The sequence below is a fragment of the Rhipicephalus microplus genome, unplaced genomic scaffold (genome assembly GCF_043290135.1).
Source record: "Rhipicephalus microplus isolate Deutch F79 unplaced genomic scaffold, USDA_Rmic scaffold_182, whole genome shotgun sequence".
Classification (NCBI taxonomy): domain Eukaryota; kingdom Metazoa; phylum Arthropoda; class Arachnida; order Ixodida; family Ixodidae; genus Rhipicephalus; species Rhipicephalus microplus.
The window spans coordinates 260943-286539 of record NW_027464753.1 but is presented as its reverse complement, the minus strand read 5'-3'; the positions used below and the strand labels follow the sequence as shown (position 1 = coordinate 286539).

At 47.9% G+C, this 25597-nt stretch overlaps 1 protein-coding gene across 1 annotated transcript in view; it reads right to left on the bottom strand.

Moving 5' to 3' along the window:
* Positions 1-25597, bottom strand: part of LOC142791688 (uncharacterized) — a 99962-nt gene that overhangs the window by 16338 nt on the left and 58027 nt on the right. Inside the window, exons 5-7 of the mRNA XM_075885529.1 lie at positions 24030-25223; positions 18720-18869; positions 15896-15999 (exon numbers count right to left, since the gene is read on the bottom strand). Of these exons, the coding sequence (XP_075741644.1) occupies positions 15896-15999; positions 18720-18869; positions 24030-25223 (1448 nt within the window). The remainder of the gene's footprint in view (positions 1-15895; positions 16000-18719; positions 18870-24029; positions 25224-25597) is intronic.

Below are 25597 nucleotides of genomic sequence, written 5' to 3'. Positions count from 1 at the left end.
GCGACCCGCTGAAAAGGTGTGTCTATGATAGGCATATTTCCCAATGGAACTCGTCCGACGAGGTGTTTAGGCACGGTCCTCTGACATACGTCGCACGACTTCACGAACCGTATCACATCAGCCCGTACACCCGGCCAATAAAACTCTGTAAGGACACGGTCTGTTGTCCTTCTTTGCCCTTGGTGACCAGACAGAAGGCCTTCATGAGCCATCTTCATTACGGTGTTCCGAAGATCCTTGGGTACTACAAGTTGCTCCAAGTCTCGCCTTTCTGCCGTGCGGTGGCGCCGGAAAAGAATGTCGCGTACCAGCACAAACTCAGTGACTGCTGGCTTCTTAGATATGACCTTCCCCAATGCGGCGAAGCAGGTTTCCAGCGTGGGATCTGCGTGCTGTAAATTCTTTAGCGCTTCCCGGCTGATATCCAGGGGTTGGATCCGAGGAACAATCAGTTCACTGGGCTTTTTCCTTTCTTTTCCTGCAGCCGCCGACATGTCATCTTGTCGTCTTCTATCTGATGAGGTTGCATCTTCAGGTTCTTCTTCAGTGCATACTGGATCATGGTGAATCTGTGCTAGTTTTGGACGTCCTGCTGGCTGCTTCGGGGCTGGTCGGGCAGCTGACAGTACACCCGCAATGTTGCCAAGCACGACTTCATACAATGGATTCTCCATACAAACAGCAAGCACCTGACCTCTGAAAAACGGAGAATCTATGTACACCTCTGCTTCTGGTAAGACTTTTGCAGATCGGTCCAATAAGCGAACGGTACGGGTGTTGCCAGTCAAGTTGCAGTCAGGAACTAGCGATCGTTTCACCACTACTGTATTGCAACCGTTATCCCGCAATACGGTAACCCGTTTCCCTTCGAGATAGCCCTTTACAGTTGGCATTTGTTTTGACCCGTTGTCGCAAGTTGCGTTGCTTTGGGTCCCATCACACGTGTCATGACAATGTTTCTCATCCTGATTGTCAGGCGCATCTTCCATTGATTTCTCCTGCTGCGCTTTCTGGTATCCCAAGACGGAACATGATGCCTCTCTACGTTTTCCCGAGTTTGAGGGACAACTATCGGATCTGTGCCCTGACTTCTTACAGATCCAGCACGACGTCGACTTGGGCGCTCGAGACTTTGTCCAGCAATCGGAAGCTCGATGACCCGGCTTGTTGCACAGAAAACAAAGCGGTTTTCCTTTGCTTTCGCTGACAGTGTCAACTTTAGCTGTAGCCATCGGTTTCCCTTTTTCGTCTTTTCCTCTAGCGAGATTCACAATTCCCTGAGCTTCCAAATATTGATCAGCCGTCGTTGCCAACGTGTCCAGGTTATGACATCCTCGCTCCTTCAAGAAGACAGCCAACTTCTCGTCACACCGCCTGAGGAATTGCTCGGACACCATCTTGTCTCGCAGTGCATCATATGTTTTGGGAGTCTTCGCCAGCTCCTGCCAATGGTCGAAGTATCCACAGAGACGTCCCGCGAACTGTCGACCTGTCTCAGTATTCTCGGGCCGGGCATCCCTAAACTTCGTGCGGTATCCCTCCTCTGTATAACGGAACCGCTGGAGGAGCGTCTGCTTGAGCTTTGCGTAGTCCGTAGAGTCTTCTGCAGACATCCGTCCTACCACGGTCAAGGCTTCACCCGTTAGACACAAGCTCAGTGACAGGGCCCACTTGTCGGTTGGCCAGCCTTGGCTCATGGCAACCCTCTCAAATCTCTGGATGTACGCATCCAGTTCGTCCCTACTCTCATTGTAGGGCGGAATCATTTTGTGTGGGCTGCGAAAACTCTGACCACCACCCATACTATCGTCCGCAGAACTCGTGCTCGGCCGCTGCGCTTCTGCGACACGACGTCGCTCCTCGAGCAGGAGCCTTTCTGCCTCCATGCGAGCCATTTCACGCTCATGCTCCACCTGTGCTGCTAGCCGTGCCTCCTCTCGATCTTTCGCTCTCTGGTCCCTCATTTCTTTTTCCTCAGCGCTCACCCATGCCAGCAAAGCCTCACCACTCAGCCCCATCTCCTTCCCTAGCTCAACTAGCTTCCTCTTGTCGTCCATTCTCGTCCGCCACACACAAACAACGTGAGGCTCTCAGATGTAAGGCGAGAGCTTAGTCCTGTCTCGCGGACGCCAGAAATTGTGATGGTTAAGGACGTTCGTCACTGTGTTTGTTTATAGCGGACGAAAAAGGATTAACATCAACAATGGATGCGAACAAAAGAAGCGTTATATTATACACTAGAGAACGAAGTGGCAGGTGAAAATAAAACTATATGTCCAACCCTACACGCCACGCGTCACGCAACATGTACGAGAGTCAGACCTCTAGCATGCGGAGAGCTCGCGGCTACGCTTACTCCGAGTCCAGCGCGTAGAGTTCTCAGTTCGCAAGAGAAAAACGCTGCCTCACAGTTTGGGTCCCCGTCGTCCCGACATGATGCGATCGTCGACGTGCGCGAAGGCAAAGGTGGCACGGCTGGAGCGGCTGGAACGGCTGACGGCACACGGATGCGCTACCGTGTGCAGCGCCGTTTAGTCAGACGTCGCGGCCAGCAGTCAGGGTCGCAACTCCTGAGGTTCAGGGTCAGGCCCCGGCTCACGAGGACCACGCCCGGTAGGCCTCGCCACGAACCTGCTCCCGGCCACTGCACCCAGGCAGGAGCCGTTCAGCAGGCCCCGTCCTTGCACCTTGAACAGGCCGGCGGACTCGACCCCGAACGAACACGCCGGAGCTCGACCTGGCCGACACGTACGGGTCCCACGTCCGGCTCAAGAACGCTCCCAGTAACTCGTCCTCTCGAGCGGCGCACTGCTTCGTCTGCCTTCGTGGCCTCCACGCTCGAGCTCGCTTTTCCACGTTCCTTCTTCTTCTCCTCTTCTTTTCCATTTCTTGTTATCGCCTTCGTGCCACCTGCCCTCCGCTCGTCTTCTTTAGTTTCGGTTTGGCGTTCCTCGGCGCTTGCAAGTCCTTTGAGCCACAAATCGTACCTAAACACAGCACTTTTGTGTCCATTCCTTACAGCAACATTATCCATCGGAAATGTACCGCATACCATCCACAGACAAATGGTCTTACTGACCGGTTCAACCGCACACTTGGCGACATGCTGAGGATGTACACCTCCTCCGACGACACTAACTGGGACGCTGTACTGCCCTTTGTTACCTTCACTTATAACACCGCGACGCAAGCGACTACCGGTTTTTCCCCGTTTTTTCTATTGTACGGCCGCGAACCTTCCCACCCACTCGACACTATACTACCGTACCGCCCTAATGCATCTGAGTGCTCCCCGCTTTCGGAAGTCACCAGATACGCTGAAGACTGCCGTCAGTTGGCTCGGTCTCTGACAAGTGAGGCTCAAGGCCTACAAAAGACTCGACACGACGACGCTCACTGCATAGCTCCTACATTTCGTGCTGGCTCCCCTGTGTGGCTTTGGGTGCCCCCGCACGTTCCTGGCCTGTCTTCTAAACTTCTGGCCCGGTACCATGGTCCGTACCGTGTCATTGACGCGACCTCCCCGGTGAATTACATCATCGAGCCATTAACACAATCACCAGATTTGCGCCGTCGAGGACGCGAGACCGTACACGTCGACCGCCTCAAGCCCTACTACGACCTCCTCATTGTGCCTACTCCCTGAGTCGCCACGATGGCTAACCTTCACCCCGGGGGTATTGTAGTGGAGCATACGCACCAACGCGTATGCGCCTTCGAAAGACAACGAAAAGCCCGTGCTCTGCTTGCGCGAGAGTTTGTGCCGCCTTTGCCAGACTTGCCGTACGCCCACTTTCCGTTGCGACCTCGTTGCGACTTCTCTGCTCCGATAAACGTCATCACAAGAGGAGTGATTTGTGTCTTAGTCAAAGCTCAAAAATAAAATAGGGCAGCATCAAATAAGAAGGACATACAAATGCCATGCCAATAAAGTTGTATAGAAGGACATAAAGAAGAGAAAAAACTTGATATGGTAAGTGAAGATGGTTTCTGCAATCTAGATGTCTAAGAAGATAATGAGTGTGACTGCATTCACACTCCCCTTGGAGTCTGTATGCTACGGGAAAAAAAATACTGGTCACTTGCTGGTATACCACAGGCTGTCGAACAAGAAGTAGTGCTATGTAAAAGCAGAAATTGCGGGGAACCCTAACGGTTCAGCTTTAAGTTCACTAAACATTGTCTAAAGTAGGAATGATTCACAATTGCATCACAATACCACTACAATGAAAATGGAGAGAAGCAAGCGTAGTTTATGAACATTCCTACCCACTGGAGTGTTGCATTAATTCTGGCCACACAATCTTGTCCAGCGTACATGTAAGGAAAAGGTTGCTGACCAAACACTAGGCTTTCGCGAATTTTCGAAGCATTCAAATATTCGATTTAATATTAAGGTATTCAAATCTGCTTCGAGCTGAATTTGAATTATTTGAAATAAACGAACAAGTGTACATGTTCCACATCTAATCATTCGTACAGGTGGTTTCACTGCAGTGGAGGGGTGCTAAACCATGAAACGACCTATTTAGGTGAAAATCAGCTCACATGTAATGACCTGCAAAGTGCTTTCACATCACTGGAAAGATGCTAAGCCGTAAAAGCATCTAAATACATAATAATTGTGATGACACCATTTGTAAAAGTAATTTCACTGCAGTGAAAAAATGCCAAACCGTGAAAATGCCTATCCAGGAAAAATTTGCATTGCGTGAAGCCTCACTTCAATGTAAAATGATCATATTACCCCCCCATTTTATCATTGTTTTAGGGACGAAGCTCCTTAGGGTGTGGGTCGTTCCCTCGTTGCATTTTGAAGTAGCCACTTTCAGTTAGTTTTAAGAATTGCTCGCTAGATGGTGTTGTGTGCATATGTCCTTGGAAATAGTATCACTAGATGGCATTAGTGGTTTTCGTATAGTTGACGATTGAATAGGATATATGGCGCTGTTATAATAAGAAATTCACAGAATGTCCACGGAGCGAATGATAATGAGTAGGGTGAAGTGTCCATTCGATGCGTGCTCTAATGTGATGGGAGCGGATGGACAAACAGACAGACGAGTGGACAGATGGACGGCCGCTTTGCCCCACTCATCATCTTTCGCTCCGTGGATATGCCGCGACTTTTTTGTTTTAAAGATTGTTGCACCAGCTTGTGTTCTCTAAGTGATTTTTAAAACCTAACATATTTTACATTTTATCATCTGCATTCTACTGAAAGTAAAATTTTGCTACTATTTAATGTTGTTTCCACTTTCTTAAAAAAAAGGCATTTGCACAGGTCTTCTTCCAAATTAAAAAAAAATAATGTGCAGGTTAGCTAAGGTCATGACACATATGCCCATTTTTATTAGTGTGATATATACTGTTTGAATTTGATTTGAAATTATTTGACCAAGACCACTAATCGCTTTGAATTCACTTCGAACCTGAAATTCACTATTCGCACAAGCCTAGAAAATATAATCTAACACTGCACAAGGGTGCTAATGTGAGGCAAAGATAGTTGATGACAGTTAAGTGAATAACTATCCTTGCTTATCTACAGGTTTTCCCGCTCACTTTAATCCAAGTGCCAGCCTAAATAATCTGCACGCCATTGAAATAATCTGAACGCCGAGCTATTTAATCCATGTGCCAAACATTTAATCCAAGCGCCAACATATTTAATCCAAGCGCCAACTCACTCAGGCTGCGTGCCATTGAGTTTAATCCAAGTGCCACCGTGTTTAATCCAATTGCCAATGCCTTTAATTCAGGTGCCAGTCAGTTTAATCCACGCACAAAAACCAGATTACGGGGCGTAAAAACGGCAGTGCAATTGAAATGCAGTTCCTACAGTATAAAAGACAATAGTCGAAAGGTAGAATAAATTATTATTAGTTGTATTCGCCGATAGTATTCTTGAAAAAAATTACTGCCATGGTTCGCTTAAGCCATGTTTGGAGTGCTTATACTTTGCTATGCGCAAGTTTGTATAAAGAGTGCTTGGCCCAGGTGGAATAATTTTAATGAAAGTGAAAGAAAACACAAGAACATGTTACCGAATATTTCACAGTGCAATGAAATTCAGTATCCGTCACTGAAGCTCATAATTAGCTTTGGTACACACTACAACATTACATGACCAGGATAGGTCATGTTTATTGGAGTGCCGGAACGCATACTAGGAGATTAAAAGCATGGTCGCGGGCAGTGGTGGGTCAAAGACAGCTACATAATCAAGAAATTAGGAAGCCGTCGCGCGGCACGCACTGTGAATTAGAGATAATTCCAATGTTTTTTTCCTGTAGTGAACATAAAACGTAAACTGATCATCCTGATGTGGCAATAAAAGTTTTATTTTACATTAATGTATGCTTTTATTTTTTATTCAAACAAAGTTAAATGACTCCGATGATACGAACAGTACTGATTGTTCGTTTAGCTTGTTAGTTTTGTGACGTACTTGACGAATGCGATGAAACGAACACAGAGGAAACAAAATGATAATAACATGCAACTGACCTTGGGCCTAGCTTTCTTTTTTTGTGTGTACGTCTTTTTTTTTGCGCGGCATTATGCCTCTCATCGCACATTGGAAGCTTGCGGATTCAGTGCAATCACTAAATTATGTGTTCTGTCCCCCCTCTCTATCTCTACACACACACACACACACACACACACTATGTATATTTATATATATATATATATATATATATATATATATATATATATATATATATATATATATATATATATATATATATATATATATATATATATATATATATATATATATATATATGGAAATTGGCTTGAGCGGACAAACGTGCGAAAACATTTATTGCTCCTACGTTTCGGCCGGGGTCCGGCCTTCGTCAATTCTATATATATATATGTGTGTGTGTGTGTGTGTGTGTGTGTGTGTGCGCGCGTGTGTGCGTACATACATACATATACATATACAGGAAAACAAGAGTGATTACTACTAATTATTCATGAAATGCAACATAGGCACAGGTTAGTGTATTTATTAAAACAGAACTGTCTCATAGGACTCGGAGACGGATGTTCACAAGTCATCTTCATGCAAAGCGGCAGGCACGAAAGAGAAATCGTGCCGATCAAAGGTCGCGCAGTCCAAGCGCTGTATTTGTTGCATGGAGTGGCGAGCCGCATCCAGCAGCAAAGAACGCCTGTGCTCCTTTTTCGTCATGCCTTGCGGTGTCACTAAAACTAAATTACGAAGTTCGCGCAGGTAGGCCTTCACGTGTGACTTGAATTTCGAGAAGGCTTCTTCTATAGGGTTAAAGAAGGGACTGTACGCTGTCAGGCGCTTAATAGAGTACATGAAGTTAGCCAAAGCCGCCTGTTCTGCTCGAGCGTGAGCAGGTGCATTATCAAAAATGAATACAGCTTCGGTATTTGGCTCATCACGTTCTACGCGGGCCGAAACATCACTGAGGAAGTCATTAAAAACAACCCAATGAACTTTGTCCACCACAGTCCAGTGAATAACTCCATTTGCGGACATGCATGCTATAATGTTCAAGTCCACTCCCTTTGTCGTTGTGGTCATGTGCACAGCTGGTTGTCCTTTAGCTGCCCTGCCGAAGTTCCTGGAACACCAGATATTGAAGTTAGTCTCATCCAAATAGAAGCGGCAAACACGTGGTCCATCAGACTGCAGCCATTGGGCATACAGCATGCGGCTGTGCTTGATATCGTAACGGTTGCGATCTGTGGGCCTCTGCGTCACTAGCTTCATCGAGTAGCAGTGGGCATCCAGCAAGCGGTCGACTGTGCTTGCACTGATTGTTACTCCTGGCATTTCTTTCTCCAGGGCCTCCTTTATTTGCTTCAATGTAAATGTACAGTTTTCGTCAACAATTTGTCTCAAAGTACTCACGACGTCATCTCCAAACTTCCTTTTTCAACCCCCGCTATGCTTTGATGTTCCTCTGTCGGTAGCGGCAATCCATCTTGCTGTTTTAATGTTGATGCCTAGAGCGTCGGCCAGTTGCTTTAGGTCACCGCCACGCCTGTAAACGTCCACAATTCTAGCCCTATCGACCACCGATACTCTGCTGTTTTTTCGACGAGGTTCGTCGGGGTTCTTAAAGTGTGGTCCTCGTTTGCGTCCAGCCGTGACTTTAAGCAAAGTTCTCTCTTCGTCTGCAAATGTTCCCGTATGAAAACACACGTTTCAAGTAAACACGCTTCAGCTACACTAAGCGTCGTCTGTTACATGAAAATCGGACTATCTGCTTTGATGCTTTTATAACAACTTATTTCCACATGAACCCGAATAAATGCAAGTTTGGTATTTTTAAGTGGTTATTTCTGATTTCAAGAACGAATGAATATCATCTGTCGGTCACTGTTCTCCCTGGGCTGAGCAGATGACTGTGGTAGCCTCAGCGCATAAGTAGCCAAATGTCGCCTGCTCAGCAGACGACACGAGTCTATGCATATGCGATGGTGTAGATGGTTAACCGGAATGAAGCAGTAGCAATGCAATAAAGACTAACATGGACTCTATGAGCAAATACATTCAAGTACCCATAAATGCAATTACTACTGACTGTTTTTTTTTTATTTTGAAGCTATGACACCAAAATGTTAAGGGGAAGTCGCACTGCGCACTTCATTTCATAAGCGCTACCATGTATAGCCGAGGGAAAAGTTCTTGCTGTGACGCCATGTTTACGTTATTCTGACATTTATACTATATATAGTGGCTAACTGTGTGTTTCTAGCACATGGATTAAACTGACTGGCACCTGAATTAAAGTCATTGGCAATTGGATTAAACACGGTGGCACTTGGATTAAACTCAATGGCACGCGGCCTGAGTGAGTTGGCGCTTGGATTAAATATGTTGGCGCTTGGATTAAATGTTTGGCACGTGGATTAAATAGCTCGGCGCTCAGATTATTTCAATGGCGTGCAGATTATTTAGTCTGGCACTTGGATTAAAGTGAGAGGGAAAACCTGTAGTTTTTTCAAGTACTGTTAAGTCACTGACAACTGCCGGTGACATGAGCATATCACCCCCATTGAGATCTATTAATTGTAAGTTCTTTGAGTTTCTCTAGGCACTTTTCTGCAGCCTACCCTACTCTAACCCAACCCTTACCATTTTGAGAGTAGCAGGCCTCGTTACCTCTTGCCCATCACTCTGGCTAAAACAAATTATACTGATAATAATGATTAATGAATAATGATAATATTGTTGTTTTTTCCTAATTTCAAAAGCTGGGAGAGCTGGTTAATGATAGATGATTGGTGTATGGTGTTTGACACAACAGAGCAATTCAGGCTAGAACAGATGCTGCAGTGGAGGAGTACGAACAATTTTGGACACCTGAGGTTTTTAGATGAGAAGCAGCTTTTTGACTAGCTTGTGTAACGCTGTCCCTCCGTCCGCACTGCTCCGCTCGCCGCAGGCGTTGGAGTGGTGCCAAGTAGCTCGCGCCCTCCTAACTGTGCGCGGTGACATCTTTCTTCCTCCCCTATCGCACGCTCGCCATGTGTCAGCTTTCTCTCCCTTTGCCCTCTCAACTGCTCGCAATGCTCGAGCCCATTTCTCACGTGGGTATCATCTCAACCGCGCCACCTCTCTCCATCTGTCGGAGAGAAGAAACCGTGAGCCAGATGGTGCGCGTGCCCCTCGAGAATCTCGCCGCGCCAACAATGTGGACAGTGCACCGCTGCTTGCTGCGTGATCACGCCGTCAAGCGGGACGCCGTCGCGGCATGCTTCCCGCTAGTGTGAGTGTGCGCGTACCTTTTCCAGCTGTCGCCGGCGTTGCGAGGCTTAGCGAAGCTAATCGCATTCGCGAATGGCGACGTCAACACTGATGAGGCGTGAGCCAGGGAAGCTGAACACAAGCGTCGGCAGTGGAAAACCAGAGAGACCGACGAGGTGCGAGTCAAAAACACCGATCACATTCAATATTGCCGCCAGCACGTAGTGGGTTGGCAGCAAGAGCGGCTCTAAATCTGGAGGAAAAAAGAAGATCGCGTTCTTCTCTGCTCGAGAGCCAGCCCCGACTGACGCATTGTCCTAGAGCTAGCCACCCGGTTGTTCAATAAATCCCCCCAGTACTTGTGACTCATCGTGACAAACTGGTGGAAGGTGCTGGGTAGCCTCACGGATGCTGCAGACCCCCCCAGGAAGCCGTAATACGAGTCCAGTGCCAGTCAACACTCCCGTGCATCGGACCAGCCGCCGAATCAGGGGATTGCCTCCGGAAGTCAACGATACTGCTCCCACCACGTCAACAAACATGACCAGCACTTCGGTACAAACCTTGGCAACCGGCACGGGAAGCACGGCGCCGAACCGCTATACGTTGGAAAGCCCACGGGCACCGCCGACGTTCCATGGTACGGAGCGCGAAGACGTTGAGGACTGGTTGGCGGACTTCGAGCGCGTAGCCAACTTGAATCAGTGGGACGACGCGGCGAAACTGGGTCGTGTCTACTTCTATCTCGAAGACGGGGCTCGCACGTGGTATCAAAATCGGGAGGAGCAGCTGACGACGTGGCCCGAATTCTCTCGTAGACTTCTGCAGACATATGCCAGCACTGACCGCCAAGAAAGAGCTGAACGAGCTATTCTTGCCCGCGTCCAGTCGCCAAACGAAACTGTGACCGCGTACGTCGAAGACATGACGCGCCTCTTCCGACGGGCCGATTCAAGAATGACTGAGGACAAGAAGTTGCGTCACTTGATGCGCGGTGTCAAGGACCAGCTTTTTGCCGGCCTCGTGCGAAGTCCTCCGAAGACGGTCGCGGAGTTCTTGTCCGAGGCCAAGACAATGGAAAAAATACTGCAGCAGCGATCCAACCAATACGACAGGAGAGTCAGTGGCATGTCTACTGCCGACATTTTCACCGCCACTAGAACCAACAACGACTGTCTACGTGAACTCATCCGTGATGTAGTACGTGAAGAGTTACAAAAGGCTGGTGTAACACCTCATCCTACAGTCAACTCTATTGCGACTGTGATCAAGGATGAGCTGCACCAGGCCCTCCGGGACACCTTGTCTCGTGATACAGCTGTGCCAGCTCCTGCTGAATACCGCCGTGAGACAACCTACACGGAAGCCTTGAAACGCCCTGCTGCAACGCCGCCATTATTCGTCCATCCTGTTCCTGCTGTTTCACTACAGTCAGCGCAGCACATATTGTACTACGAAGGCACGTACATGCCACCGCCCCTGCCCTTTGTCCCTGGTGCTTCTGTCGCCCATCGTTCAGTGCAACCAGTTCAGTACATCGACGATCGGCGCACGTCTCCTCGTAAGTCTGATGTTTGGCGCACACCTGATCGCCGGCCTCTGTGCTTTCACTGCGGAGAAGCTGATCACTTGTACCGCCAGCGCCCATATCGCCGTCTTGGGCTTCGCGGCTTCTCTGCGTACTCGCCGCCACCCCGTTACGGTCAGAGACCACGCGACATCCAAAACTACCTCTCCCAGCAGCATGCACCACCATCTGCCGGGCGCCAGTCGCGCTCGCCATCACCGAGGCGATTTTCATCAACGCCCCAGCGGTATTCTACCGCACGATCTCCCAGCCCCCGCCGGGAAAACTAGCCGAAGCGACCTCTGGGGGCGGGGTCGCTGAACGTCGAAGCGCTGAAGACCTCCTATTGACGCAGAACAATACAGAAACTGGTCCGACATCACCTGCTGCTGCAAAGGATAGCCGGCTTTCACTCGACATAGCAGTAACAATTGATGGTTGTGTAGTTAATGCGTTAGTGGACACCGGCGCAGACTATTCCATACTGAGCGGGAAACTGACAACGCAGCTGAAGAAAGTAATCACACCATGGCATAACTCGCAGATTCGGACAGCTGGTGGCCATGTCGTTACTCCACTGGGTGCCTGCACAACTAGAGTACAGATTCAAGGGTACACATTCGTAGCAAGCTGCCTTGTTCTACGTGAATGCTCCCGTGACGTCATTCTGGGAGTTGATTTTCTACAGGAAAATGGAGCTATCATTGATCTGCAAGAGCGCCGCGTCACGTTCTCAGCCCAGCGAGCAATCAACGTGCAGGATGACGAAATGCGTGTCGACGTACTCCGTATTTCTGAACAGAGCGTGACGCTTCCTCCCCGAGCCAGTGTTCTAGTCGACGTAACATGCTGTGGTTTGAGCGTTGGCGATGTGGTGGCCGAGACAAATTTAGAACACCTCCTGCAGCAAGGCATATGTGTAGCGAGAAGTGTAATACACGTTCGCGACGGCCGATCTGAATTGCTCGTTACCAACTTTAGCAATGAGCATCGACACCTTTTCCGTGGCACTTCGATAGCGTTTGCCCACGAAGTAGCAAACGTAACCAACTGTCTCACGTCAGAAGTAGTGGATAACGCAGACACATCAATGAGCAACATTGACATCAATCCTGATCTGTCCACCGATAACCAGACTGCGCTGCGAGCGCTCTTGTTCGAGTACAGGTCTTGCTTCGCAAGTTGCTCGAAGATCCGCCAGACGTCCATCACTCAACACAGGATCATCACGTACGAGGACGCACACCCAATACACCAGCACCCCTACCGCGTGTCGGCTAAAGAACGTGAAGCGATACGTTTGCAAGTTCGCGAGATGCTTGACGATGGCGTTATCGAACCATCCAACAGCCCGTGGTCATCTCCAGTCGTGCTTGTCAAAAAGAAGGACGGGTCGCTACGCTTCTGCGTCGATTACCGAAAGCTTAACAACGTGACCAAAAAGGATGTGTACCCGCTACCGCGTATCGACGATTCGCTAGATAGACTTCGTCATGCCCATTATTTCACTTCTCTCGATCTTAAAAGCGGGTACTGGCAAATCGAGGTAGATCAGCGAGACCGCGAAAAGACAGCCTTCGTGACTCCAGACGGCCTATACCAATTTCGAGTACTCCCTTTCGGCTTGTGTTCAGCGCCGGCGACTTTCCAGCGAATGATGGACACTGTCCTCACAGGGCTGAAGTGGCAGACTTGTCTTGTCTACCTTGACGATGTGGTGGTCTTCTCTGCCACGTTCGAGCAGCACCTTCAGCGCCTGCGCAGCATGCTGGAGGCTATCCGATCGGCGGACCTCACACGAAAGCCACAGAAGTGCCACTTCGGCTATAAAGAACTAAAGTTTCTTGGACATGTAGTTAGCGCCGAAGGAATCCGTCCCGATCCGGACAAGCTTGCCGCTGTTGCCGAATTACCAGCTCCTGTCGATAAGAAAGCCGTCCGGCGCTTCCTTGGTTTGTGCGCCTACTATCGCCGATTCATTCATGGCTTTTCACAGATAGCAGAACCTCTGACTCGTCTCACAAGAGACGACACACCGTTTGTCTGGGAAAACGAGCAACAAGCAGCTTTTGATGAGCTGCGACAGCGCATGCAATCAGCGCCCGTTCTCGCTCATTTCGACGATGATGCTGACACGGAGGTCCATACCGACGCTAGTAACATTGGGCTCGGTGCAGTGCTCGTTCAGCGTCAAGAAGACATCGAAAGAGTGATAGCCTACGCCAGCCGCTCTCTATCGCGTGCTGAGGCGAATTATTCCACTACGGAGAAAGAGTGACTCGCAGTCGTGTGGGCAATCACCAAGTTCCGCCCGTACCTTTATGGTCGTCCCTTCAAGATAGTGACGGACCACCACGCCCTCTGCTGGTTGGCAAGCCTGCGCGACCCTTCAGGACGGCTAGCACGGTGGAGCTTGGGGCTGCAGGAATTTTACGTCACCATCGTCCATAAGTCCGGCCGTAAGCATGAAGACGCTGACACACTGTCACGCGCGCCCCTTCATGTCGGCAGTCAGGAAGCAGAGGAAGACGAAGGCTTCCTGGGCGCCATTAGCTCATCAGACTTGAGTAAACGGCAGCGGGATGACGCAGAGATTCGTCCGATCATCGATCATTTAGAGGGCCAGGACACAGTCATACCACGTCATTTATTCCGCTCGTTGCCGTCCTGCCTTCGAGATGGTGTGCTGTACAAGAAGAACGCTCGTTCGAACAACCGTGCCTACCTCCTGGTGGTTCCTCGAGACATGCGAGACGACGTCCTCTTCGCTTGCCATGACGAACCCACATCCGGTAATCTGGGCTACTCACGAACACTTGCCAGAGTGAGTGAGAGGTACTATTGGCCAGGACTTTCGGCAAGCGTCAAGAAGTACGTGAAGAGCTGTCGGGAATGTCAGCGCCGAAAGCAACCATCTGTTAAGCCAGCTGGTTTGCTTCAGCCCATTGAAGCACCCTGCACGCCGTTCGACCAAGTCGGCATGGACATTCTCGGGCCTTTTCCTATGTCTGCGGACAGCAACAAATGGGTGATCGTCGCGACCGACTATTTGACACGCTACGCTGAAACCCAGGCGATCCCACGAGCCACGGCTTCTGAGGTAGCACAATTTTTCATGCGCCACATCGTGTTACGACACGGTGCTCTTTCCAGTGTAATAACGGACAGAGGGACAAAACATGGGACCGGATCTAACCTTACGTGACCTTCGCATATAATACCGCCGTGCAAGAGACCACGCGATTCACGCCATTTTGGCTTCTCTACAGCCGCGAAGTGCAGACCATGCTAGACTCAATGCTACCGTGTCAGGACGAAGACGAGTTGGCAACAGACGCCGAAGAATTCGCAGAGCGTGCCGAGGAAGCCCGGCAGCTCGCGCGACTGCACATCGGCCAGCAACAGCAGGCAGACGCACGACGCTATAATACCCGCCACAGAGAAGTGTTTTACAGCCCCGGAGATCAAGTTTGGGTGTGGACGCCCGTCCGCCGCCGTGGCCTTAGTGAAAAGTTGCTGAGCCGGTACTTTGGCCCATATAAAGTGTTACGCCGCGTCAGTGACGTGAACTACGAAGTGGTTCCGGACTCAACACCCCATGGACGGAGCAGGACACGGCTGATGCCGGACGTCGTTCATGTGTTGCGCATGAAGCCATTTATTGCGCGTTGTTCGTAACTTTTCCTTTACCGTACAGCGTTCTTTGTGTTTTTTGTTTATTTTGTGACCTTACTTTCTCGGTCATTGACGTTTCCTATGTAGGCACGCTCTTCAATTTTTACTTTCACTTCATCCGAATTTCCATTTTTTTTTCACGTGCCTATGTAGTACCATCGCGGTGCTGCTATGTACTTTCCTTTCCTCTTTTTGGTACTTGTTTTTTTTTTTCTTTTCGGAAGGGGGGATAATGCCGCCAGCACGTAGTGGGTTGGCAGCAAGAGCGGCTCTAAATCTGGAGGAAAAAAGAAGATCGCGTTCTTCTCTGCTCGAGAGCCAGCCCCGACTGACGCATCGTCCTAGAGCTAGCCACCCGGTTGTTCAATAAATCCCCCCAGTACTTGTGACTCATCGTGACAATATGCAGATAGTGTGCGGGTAACACCAATAGACGCGAGCCAAGAAAGCCGAGCGCAAGCGTCTTCAACATGACCCGCCTGCCGCGTCCATGCGTTTTAAACAAACGTTTACTCGAGTAAACGCTACACCAGGCTTTGCTTTAAATCATTCTTCCAGCACCTGTGTCGATGCCCGTTTCAACCGGGTCAGCGCTGTGCGCACCACTGCTGCTTCGCATCCCATCAGGGTTGCCTTCAGGGAGATGGTCCATCGTTTTTTTTTTAATGCACGCGACATCACACAATGCATTTCTCTAGTTTTTTGCCCCCACTGTAATGCGACCAATGTGACCAATACTACCAATGCAACCAGAATCAAACCCATGACTTTCTGATCGGCCATCAAGCATTGTAACCATCATGCCACTGCAGCACTGTTACTTCCATAAAAGAGACCTTTATAGTTAAAATAAAGGCCACAACTGCACGCAAGGTGTTTTAATACACTAGGTCACAACAGATATGATATTGCCTCACCTTCCTCCATTCGTTGACGCAGAAGATGCGGTACGAGTCGTTGCCATACTTCCCTATGCCATGGAGCTCATCCGGGTAGCGCCATTCTTTGGTGAGATACTCCTCTGCAGAGAAATCGTGCCCTCATAGTTAGATCATTATCAGTTGCAAAATGCTTCTGGCATAAGGCGTGCATGTGCTGACTCAATAAGGACGGCGTACAAATTCATCAAACAAAGTTCATGAAAGAGAAAAAAGATGGTTACCACCCATTCCCAGCGCAAGGCTACAAGAAGGTCTTGATCAATTTCACAGATAAAAAAAAAACTTCCATAATGAATAAGAATTCATCTTGGTCCAAAATATGAGCCAATAGCTAATGTTCTTTTGGGCTTGTTGTTCTGCTGTCCGAGCTATCTAGGAGGTCAACAGATTGCAGTGTGAGGACAGATTAATTGACAATCCAAAGCCCACCGAGACCGATGAGGTCACATGAAACTTCCTCCATCTTGTGAACTTTCTTGCAACAAAAATGTTGCTTTTTACGCAGGGAATTGAAGTAAAAAAGAAGACATGATCTGTTTTATTGAACCACAATACTAATAGAGAACTGCTCCCTTTACAAACAGAGCTGGAAGATACAGCTTACCTGGTGTACCTCGGCTGCTTCTCCAAATGACAAAGAAATGTACATTCGCACCTGAGAGCGTTGAAATCTTAGAGGTTTATCATCCAATGGGTGCTTTGCTGCACCTATAGTTTTATTACTCTTCAAATATTGTGGTGCTTTTTGTACTTTAATCACAATATAATGTTGCCAAAGGACATAATAGAGAGCTCCAGACCAATTTTAACCACCTGGCCTTTCCTAAGTGCACCCAAATTGAAGCAAACGAGCACCTGGAAAGCTCACACAGATGCAACTTTCCTGCAGCAACACTGAGAATTGGTGGCGATGCCGCAATTCTTTCTTATGATTTGTGAAAGCTGTCATCCTTCTGCTTCCGCAGGAGTTCATGTAACTAGAGTGTACTAGAACAGCAGAGTGGGTCCACTGCAGCGGTCGGCAAGCGGCACAGGTGAAGCAAGAAGCGCCGAAAATTTCCAGTGGCCCTCTCCCACCTTCCAAGAGCTACAGCTATATACTGACATGCATCGACCGCTGTACACGGTTACCAAAAGCTACACCCATCGCCGACATATCAGTGCTACAGTTGTGGCAAGCTTCATGTCGACATGGCGCTCAAGGTTCAGCTGCCCATCTATTATAGTCACCGATCGCGGCCGGCAGTTTGATTCGGCGCTCTTCAACGAACTCCTCAAGTTTCTCGAGACATGCCTCCGCATGGCCTCTTACTACCAACAAACAAATGGGCTAGTCTTCTGAAGTCCTCCCTGGCATCCGATTCTCTTCTGTGGTGATTTATGTGCCCTCATGGCACATAAATCACCACAGAAGAGGATCGTCCCACTACCACTCGTCTTGCTTGGCCTCAGAGCTGCCATCAAAAACGACCTGAGCTGCTCATGTCCCAGAGCTGGTCTACGGCAGTTCACTACGCCTGCCATGCAACTTATTTTTATCCCCCAGCCAAAAAAACTTGTGCCACTCTTCAGACGCAACGTTTCTGAACTGCTAAACATCTTTCAGCAGATACGCGCTGTGTCTACACACCCGCACGAAGCGCGAGCTTCTTACATGTCCCTGCAGCTCACCTCAGCTACAAACGTTTTCGTGCGCAACTGTGCTACAACAACCACGCTACTCCAACTCATATGAAGTTTTGGAGCATCATTCGTCAACATTTGACATCAACTTCAACAGCCAGTCTGACACAATCACTCTTGAACAACTCAAGCCTGCATTCTTCAAAGAAACGTTGCCATCAGCCCCGCCGTCACGCAATGTAACCGATGTAACACTACCGCATTCTGGATCACTGCCTTTCTATGCCACACCCAGGACATATCATGCCTCCTGGAGTTCTGATCGTTTGTCAGATTTTCCTCCTTTCTAGGGAAGGGAGGCCTCAGTAGCGGCAGCTGCATCACAATTGCAAAGAAGGCGAGCCGCTTGCTCTTGCACAAGGCCGCAGCGATGAGCCTGCGCGCACTGCCGTTCGATTCAGTTATTAAAATACTTCTGATCGTGGCGGTCGTGTCCAAATCACTCTCTCTCTCTGGGAAAACCGAGACTTCACGAGTTTGCGAGGTTGCTCACCGCCGCAACCTCATTAGGTGTGTCGTTGAGCAGTCTCTTCAACAAAGCACAGCATGTGACTGAAGTGGTACAAAGACCCGCATGACCATAAATGATGACATGTAATGCCACAATGATGCAACGGATTGCAGGAATAGGTGATGTCATTATGAAGGCATCGTGACGCCATATGATTACACCATCACATGGAATCGTCACTCTGTCAAAAGTAACTGTTTTCAGAGGTGATGCAACACCACATGAGGTGCGGACAGCTTCAGGTAGGGATGAACTGTGCATTAGAATGACTGTCACGGCAGTTCAATGCATGTTTTTGTTTCTCACACTGCAACTCACACTGTCTTTCAAGAATTTTGGTCCACAATTCTAAAACTTAATGTATTACCAAGTGTGGAGCAAGTTTTGCATTCAAGTATTATGGAGTGTCACTTGCTGCCAAAGATTTTTTTTCCCTCTTTCTGCGGAAAGCTCATGGTAATTCTTCAAGGCTAGCAGTGGCCACTAATAAAGGTACCCGCACATGTCTAGATAGCGGTGACAAATGGGTGTGATGTATTAACAGCCATCTTGCAAACTGATATGGCTGTGCATGCATGAAATAACAAAAAGAGTGGTTGTACTGACCGGAGAACTTCTGTATGATGTCTGCACGCTTCCTGTGCAAACCAAGTGGCTGCAGCAGGTTTGCAATGTCTTCGGAGTTCGCATTGACGACAGCGTGCGCAGTTGGATAGAGATCGAGGAACTGCCACAATACAGGAATGGCTGCCTTGCCTGTAATGTCAACACGAAAATCTGTTGAGCTAGCAAAAACAACATTACACAGAGAGGTAGAGCACCACAAAAAGTGCTGACAGTTAGGTCATATGATGCGCTATAATTGAGGCAATCAGAGGATTACATACACAGCAATAAAAGTACAACACCAAAATGCACATTTCATGAAACAAACAAAAAAGCAAGCTCTTCAATTGTCATTAGCACTAGTTAATGGCTTAGTGATGCAGTCATTTAAAAATATTTTGTGTAGAATTTCTTGTCAATTTTGTGACGGCGCTGTTCGCAATGTTAAGCTTAAGGAAGGAGCATTGGCAGTTCTGTCAAACATTGGTAAGCTCTGGCAGTCAGCACGGTGTGCCAACAACAACCCAACTGTAGCTTGTCACATGTCGATTCAACGTTTTAGTAAATTGTTAGTGCTTGATTATGTTGCATCACCTTTCTGTGATGTGGCTCACCTTTCTGTGGTGAGACTGAATGTGGCTCTGATTCTCTTTCAGTTGTGAGAGTTCCTATGTTCACACTGGCCAACAGTAATCATCATCATCATCATCCTGACTACGTCCACTGCAGGACAAATGCCTCTACCATGTTCCGCTAGTCAACTCGGTCCTGTGCTTGCTGCTGCCAATTTATACCCGCTAACTTCTTAATCTCATCTGCCCACCTAACCTTCTGTCTCCCCCTAACCCGCTTGCATTCTCTGGGAATCCAGTCTGTGATCCTTAATGACCAGCGGTTATCCTCCAGCGGTTATATCTATGCCAGCGGTTATATAATGACCAGCGGTTATATCTATGCACTACATGCCCGGCCCATTTCCATTTCCTCTTCTTGGTTTCAGCTATGATATCCTTAACCCCCGTTTGTTCCCGGATCAACTGGGCTCTTCTCTTGTCTCTTAAGGTTACACCTATTATTTCTCTCTTCATTGCTGGCTGCGTTGTCTTCAATTTAAGCTGAACCCTCTTTGTAAGCCTCCAGGCTTCTGCTCCTTAGGTAAGTACTGGCAAGATGCAGCTGTTATATACCTTCTTCTTGAGGTATAGTGGCAATCCACCAATCATGATTTTAGAGTGCTTGCCAAATGTGCTTAACCCCATTCTTATTCTTCTAGTTACTTCAATCTCGTGGTTCGGCTCTGCACTTATTACTTGTTTTCAGTACCACCTAACAAAGGTATTTAAAAATAAAGAGTATAAGCCAGAGGGTGTGACCCGGGCCTCATGTAATACATCCTAGCCAGGTCTCTTTGAGGTGGAAATAAGTCTGTAAAACATTTCCTAACATGAAGTTTCCCTCAGCACTCACTAGTACATTTTTACAAGCAGCAGTTCTGTGGACTAGGCCTTGGCTGTGCCAGATCATGTTACAAATATTTCAATCCATGCAAACATGATTTGCATACATTCCAACATATTAAAAAAAAAAGATACAACTGACATTCAAATTGAATTATGTTTGGTCACTGCTGATGGCATTAAGCCTCTATATATTCTTTAAAGCTCTCTTTCGTTGATGTTTGTATAGCAGGACGTGACACATGTTTTTCTTTTGAATCCTAAGGACCACAGCAGTAGACCTTTAAGTTGGCGTCACAACGCAAGAGTCATGTGACCTGAGCACGAAGATCATGCGTAACGTCAGTGGCTGTGTTATATACTGGCAGGTCAAAACATCTACTACTTCAGCGACACTGTACACTTCTGCTCCAAGGCTTTTTCGTCACTGGTATAGTGGCGCGTTGCTGTTTGGCTCTGGTTCTCACCGTACTGATACTGCTGGTACAATGGAGAGAACCACAAAGCGGCATGACATAAGTTATTGACTACAGAGGCACACGTCAAGCACACTGGCACTGGCAAAATAGTGACATCTATGCAAAGGTGTTATGATGTTAAACTAAGCTTTTGCTCGCGTCACACGAATCTCTAGCACGTGATGGCGACTTGCAGTTACACTGCTGTGCTCTTCAGGCTACAGAAACATGTCAGCATATAACGCTGCACTGTCGGTACAATCTAACGAAAATTCACATGAGAGTAGGTTGCCAATACTTTTATGTAAAAAAAAAGAGCAAGGGGAGAATTTTTTTTTTACAGAAGACTTGTTTTTGTTTTTTGTTAGATACAACCTTCACGAAAACCAAGTGACAATGAAGCCAAGAAGCCAAGACAAGTATGCAAGGATGTATTGGTTAGCTGCCAGCTTGAAAAAATTCACCTGCTATGTGATGCCAGCTGGAAAGAAAGAGCGTTCCGCACTCGCTGTCATGGCTACAAATAGCACTGGCTAACACTCCCAGGTGTACGTCCACAATTACAACTGTGGCTAAATTGGCAGAGTACTGGATGCATTATCCAAAGGTTGTAGGCTTGGCTGCTACTGACAGCAAGTCTCCCTTCGCCCACTTTAACTGCTTCACAATTACACCATAATTGCTGCAATACCTCCTTCGGCTTCATTGTCATTTGGGTTTCATTAAGGTTATGTAAGAAACAACTAGGGTGGTGCAAAAAATAAGTGGAGGACATGAAATCATTACTTGCATAACCATACACCACATAATACAGAATTTTGCAGGCTGTTTCAAGCAATCAGGGTCTGTATACACAAATTCTAATCCTACACATACATATCTCTAAACTTAGCAGAGATTTTTCCATAAAACAGTTCAGCTAGATCAATGGCTAGTGCATGGTATCTACCACGAACAGACCACTGTCATGTGCAAGCAGTGTGGCAATTAGTTGAACATATGAATTTTATATTTGTGTTACAGCTTCTACAGATCCACAGACTTAGCTAAGCACAGTGCAGATTTTTGTTGGAAGACTTGAGAGTCCGAATTGCAGCTGTGCAGTGGTTCTCTCGGAATTTCAAAAAGCTGCGCATGCAAACACAGACACAAGAAAGAAGTTACAGTAAAGTAAAGTCTTTTTTTGCACACCAAGTCTTTTAATATGAATACTTACCCACTAGCTCAGCTCTCTGTTATCCTAATACACTCAAACCTTTATGTAACAAACTCGGATATAACAAAATATTGGTTCCAACGAAGCAAAGGAAGACTGGTTTTGCAATAGATACAGTGTTATGAATACACATTTATAACAAATTTTCTATTACAGTCGAGTCCACATATAACGTCCCCACTTAAAACGAATTTTCACTTAAAACCAATAATATCCACGTGACCGTGAAAATATACATTGGTTCAATGACACAAAATTGCACTTACAACGAACTTCTCCGAGCGCCGCTGATCGGTTACAGTGAACGAAGTCAGCGGTCTGCTGAATTCCCGGGAAACCAATATCGGCCACCGATCAGGCATCGGCGAGGTGCCCATATATTCTTATTGTTGAACACCGACCCTGCCTTCGCGACCCTCTAGTTGTCGCTCTCCCCAACTCATGGAGGAAGGAAAGCTGTTTCCTTCCTCCATGCCCCGACTTCTTTTTGTTACGCGCCCTTTTGTCCTTTGTCCCCCCGCTACTCTGAGCACCCCGCATCGCCAGACAAGGCCCGTGTTTTCACACTTTCACCGATCTTTCGAAGACCGGTCGGCCATCTACCCTGTGTTTGATCGCTGGTAGTGTCGTTGGCGCCGCCGGCATGGAGTGAACAGACCATTTGCCAACATGGTCGGCCACCGACTATATCCGATAGTCTGCGTCTAGTGCACGCGCATACGCTACCCCACCGACTCTGATAATTTGTGATTCGTTTCGTGTTTAAGACTTGTTTTCGCTCACTTCGCACTCGGCTCAGCATGCTTTCCGCGTGCATGCGAAAGCGCGAAGACGGCTGTTAATTTGCCCGGAACAAATCGCGAAATATCGAAGTTCGTGAGGCCACACAAACTTGCTGGCGCAACAAATAAATTTTTTAACCACAGCCGCCGATTTTTCTAACACCGCCGCGCGCACCGATCCAGGTGGACATGCTTTGACTTCTGCGCACGCAGGCACTCTTTCCAAGTTTTTCTACGTGCGAGCTTCGCGGACCTTTCAAGCAAGCTACCCAACCTGCCTTCTTCCTGTGTGTTTTGGTTTTCAAGGTTGCCCTCCCGCCGCATCCTCCCTTCTTTTTATCGCAACTCCTTGCCGTTCTCTCGCAAGTCTGCTCTCCTCTCTTGATCGCAACCCCTTTGCCCGTCTCCGCCGCTCCGGGACGCCCACCACGCTGGCTCGAATCAGTTTCGTTTGCTGGCTGGAAACTAGCCCAGAGCTGTTCCACGCGTTCTGACATGTGTGTCGTGTGTGCCCGTCTTACTCGCACTTGGTGTGCGTGTGTGGTCATGATGGCCGACGGGAGGACTAGCACGCTTTTTCCTGCTGCTCAACAAAACGTCGGAAGTGTGACCGTTTGGCTTGAGCAAAATCCGCGCGTTAAATGCCGCGTTTTGAAGCGCTTGCTCATAGCTCTCGACCACCTGGCAGCCAACTTGCCGCTTCGGGTGTCCCGGTATTCAGCTGTAAAGATGGTGAATATTTCGTGCGCGGCGGTGACGGCTACATACGCACGAAACTGTTCTTGCGAGGCCGACTTTGTCGACGTCGAGCCCGATGCCGAGCCGGAAGCTTCCGAACTGCGGCGGTAATTTGTGGCAGCGCGTCGTCGACTCCGACCTGGGAGAGCGAGTGGGACATCTGTTGGGATGGTTTCATTACGGCCGATGATGATGCCGACACTGCAGAATCGTGCATGGATTAGGGCATTGTGAATGAAGTACATAACGAGAGCGCTTTGGAGGAATCTGATTGCTAGAACGACGATACTTTGGAGCCAGTGCTTAGTGCAGCTTATGCCACGGGCCTCGGCAAACGAGCACCCTGCCATTTTAAACGAACTCGAGACCGCCCTTATCGCTTCTGCTCTTCGAAACACGTGCATCACGGACTGTAAGGGGCAAAAAGTTAGTGTTTTCACTCGCAACTTTTTTAAAAAGCTGTGTTTCATTTACTACGATTTTCGGGATACAGCGAATGGATGCCGCGTCACGCTCAGGTTCGTTATAAGCAGGCTTGACTGTATAATGAACATATTTTCATGTAAAATGCGACTTTACTATAATGAGTTGTCAGTGTACTTTCTCAAATAAGCATTTAGAGCAGTTACATAATGCACTGAATAATGTTAACACTTTACCTGTAGTGCGATTGAGGAATATAGTTGCTATCAGGACTTTCCAGGGATCCTGATACAGCTTTTCTTGCACGAGGTTGTACGGTGACCGTGGGGGCACCCAGGGCCTAGATCCAATCCTGATACCTAAAGAATGGCCTGCTGCCTTGAAGTAGGGGCTCTTACTCAATTTTGCTTTTTTTCTCTCGATCTGTTCGCCTGTGGCTACAGCGTCCTCACCCAGTGGTTTTTTGTCTTCGGGCTCTTCGCTTGAATGCCTTTTGAGAGCAGCATTTTTCCTTCCGCGCCTTGGCGAATTGGTGGAGTTTCCACTCTTCCCCGAGCTGTGCGGATGTTTGTTGTTCTTAGCTAAAAGAGGTGCCTTTTCACGTGCATTACTTGACTTATCATCTCCCAAGATTGTCTCGTCTGCAGACGGGGTGCCCTCCTCCACATGTGGCTCGTCTGGTTCGCACAAAACATCGCCTCTTGAATCTTTACATCCTGCGATGGTTGCTGTAAGCCTGTTTATCATGTCTTCATCGCCACAACAAGTTGTTGTGACAGCTTCGGGATGATCGTTCTCCTGCTTTACGTTGAATGCCTGACCTCCACTTGACGACAAAGCACCGACAGTTTTTACGCAGCCAAGATGTTCTTGTGTGCTGCCACCTAATGCACGCCTTCGGCGTTCAGCCTGCAGTCCTTCATAAACATTCCTGAAGGTCGAACGACTTTCAGGAACAACCTGATCTTGTTCGCCACCTGCGTCCTTGAGGATGCCGTAAGATTTGAACCTCTCGCACAATTTTGAAAACACCGATGATTCTTGTGGTTGGTCACTCCAAGAAGGCTTCGGGCTGACCGTTGTGAATGCTGCATCTTTGTGCAACTCTTTTCGATCACCTGCTTGTGGTGACTCGTACATGTAATCGTGAGTTGTTTCTCTAAAAATGCGGGAGGACCTTAACCTCGTGCACAGCTTCGAAAAAGAGGTTGACTTTTGCACCCTGTCAGACAATGATGGCTTCGAGCCATCTGCCAACGATGACTTGCACTTCACTGGAGACTTCATGGACCTCAGCGACTTCGTTTTTTCACCATCCCCATTCGCATGATCGGGCTCTGTCAGGTGTGAGGCAACTTGCTGTGGTGATTCGTCCCGATTCCTCGCCTTTTGAGAGACCGCGTGATTGCCGAGCTCCTCGAAGAGCAAACCTTGAGAGAATAAAAAAATAAAAGTATTACTGCAAAACTTCCATGCTACGTATGCTGATCACAGAACACACTGAGCCATGGCATTTTATGAAATAATTAATTAAATATATTGTTTACACAATCATCTCAGCCACATAAAATATCAAAAGTACATTTTCAAATTGTTCTACTAGAATCTAAATTCCCTGATAGTGCCACCGCTATGTTAGTAAGCCAGGACTTCTGAAGTTTGAAAGATCTTTGCTCACAGAATAAAGTTTTAGTGCTGGCAATCCTCAAACTGTTCATCAACACTTGGAAGCAGATGAGTTGGTTAGCATTTGTTTTTTGCTTTAAACCATTTTTTATGCACTTATATCAAGCAAAATTGTAAC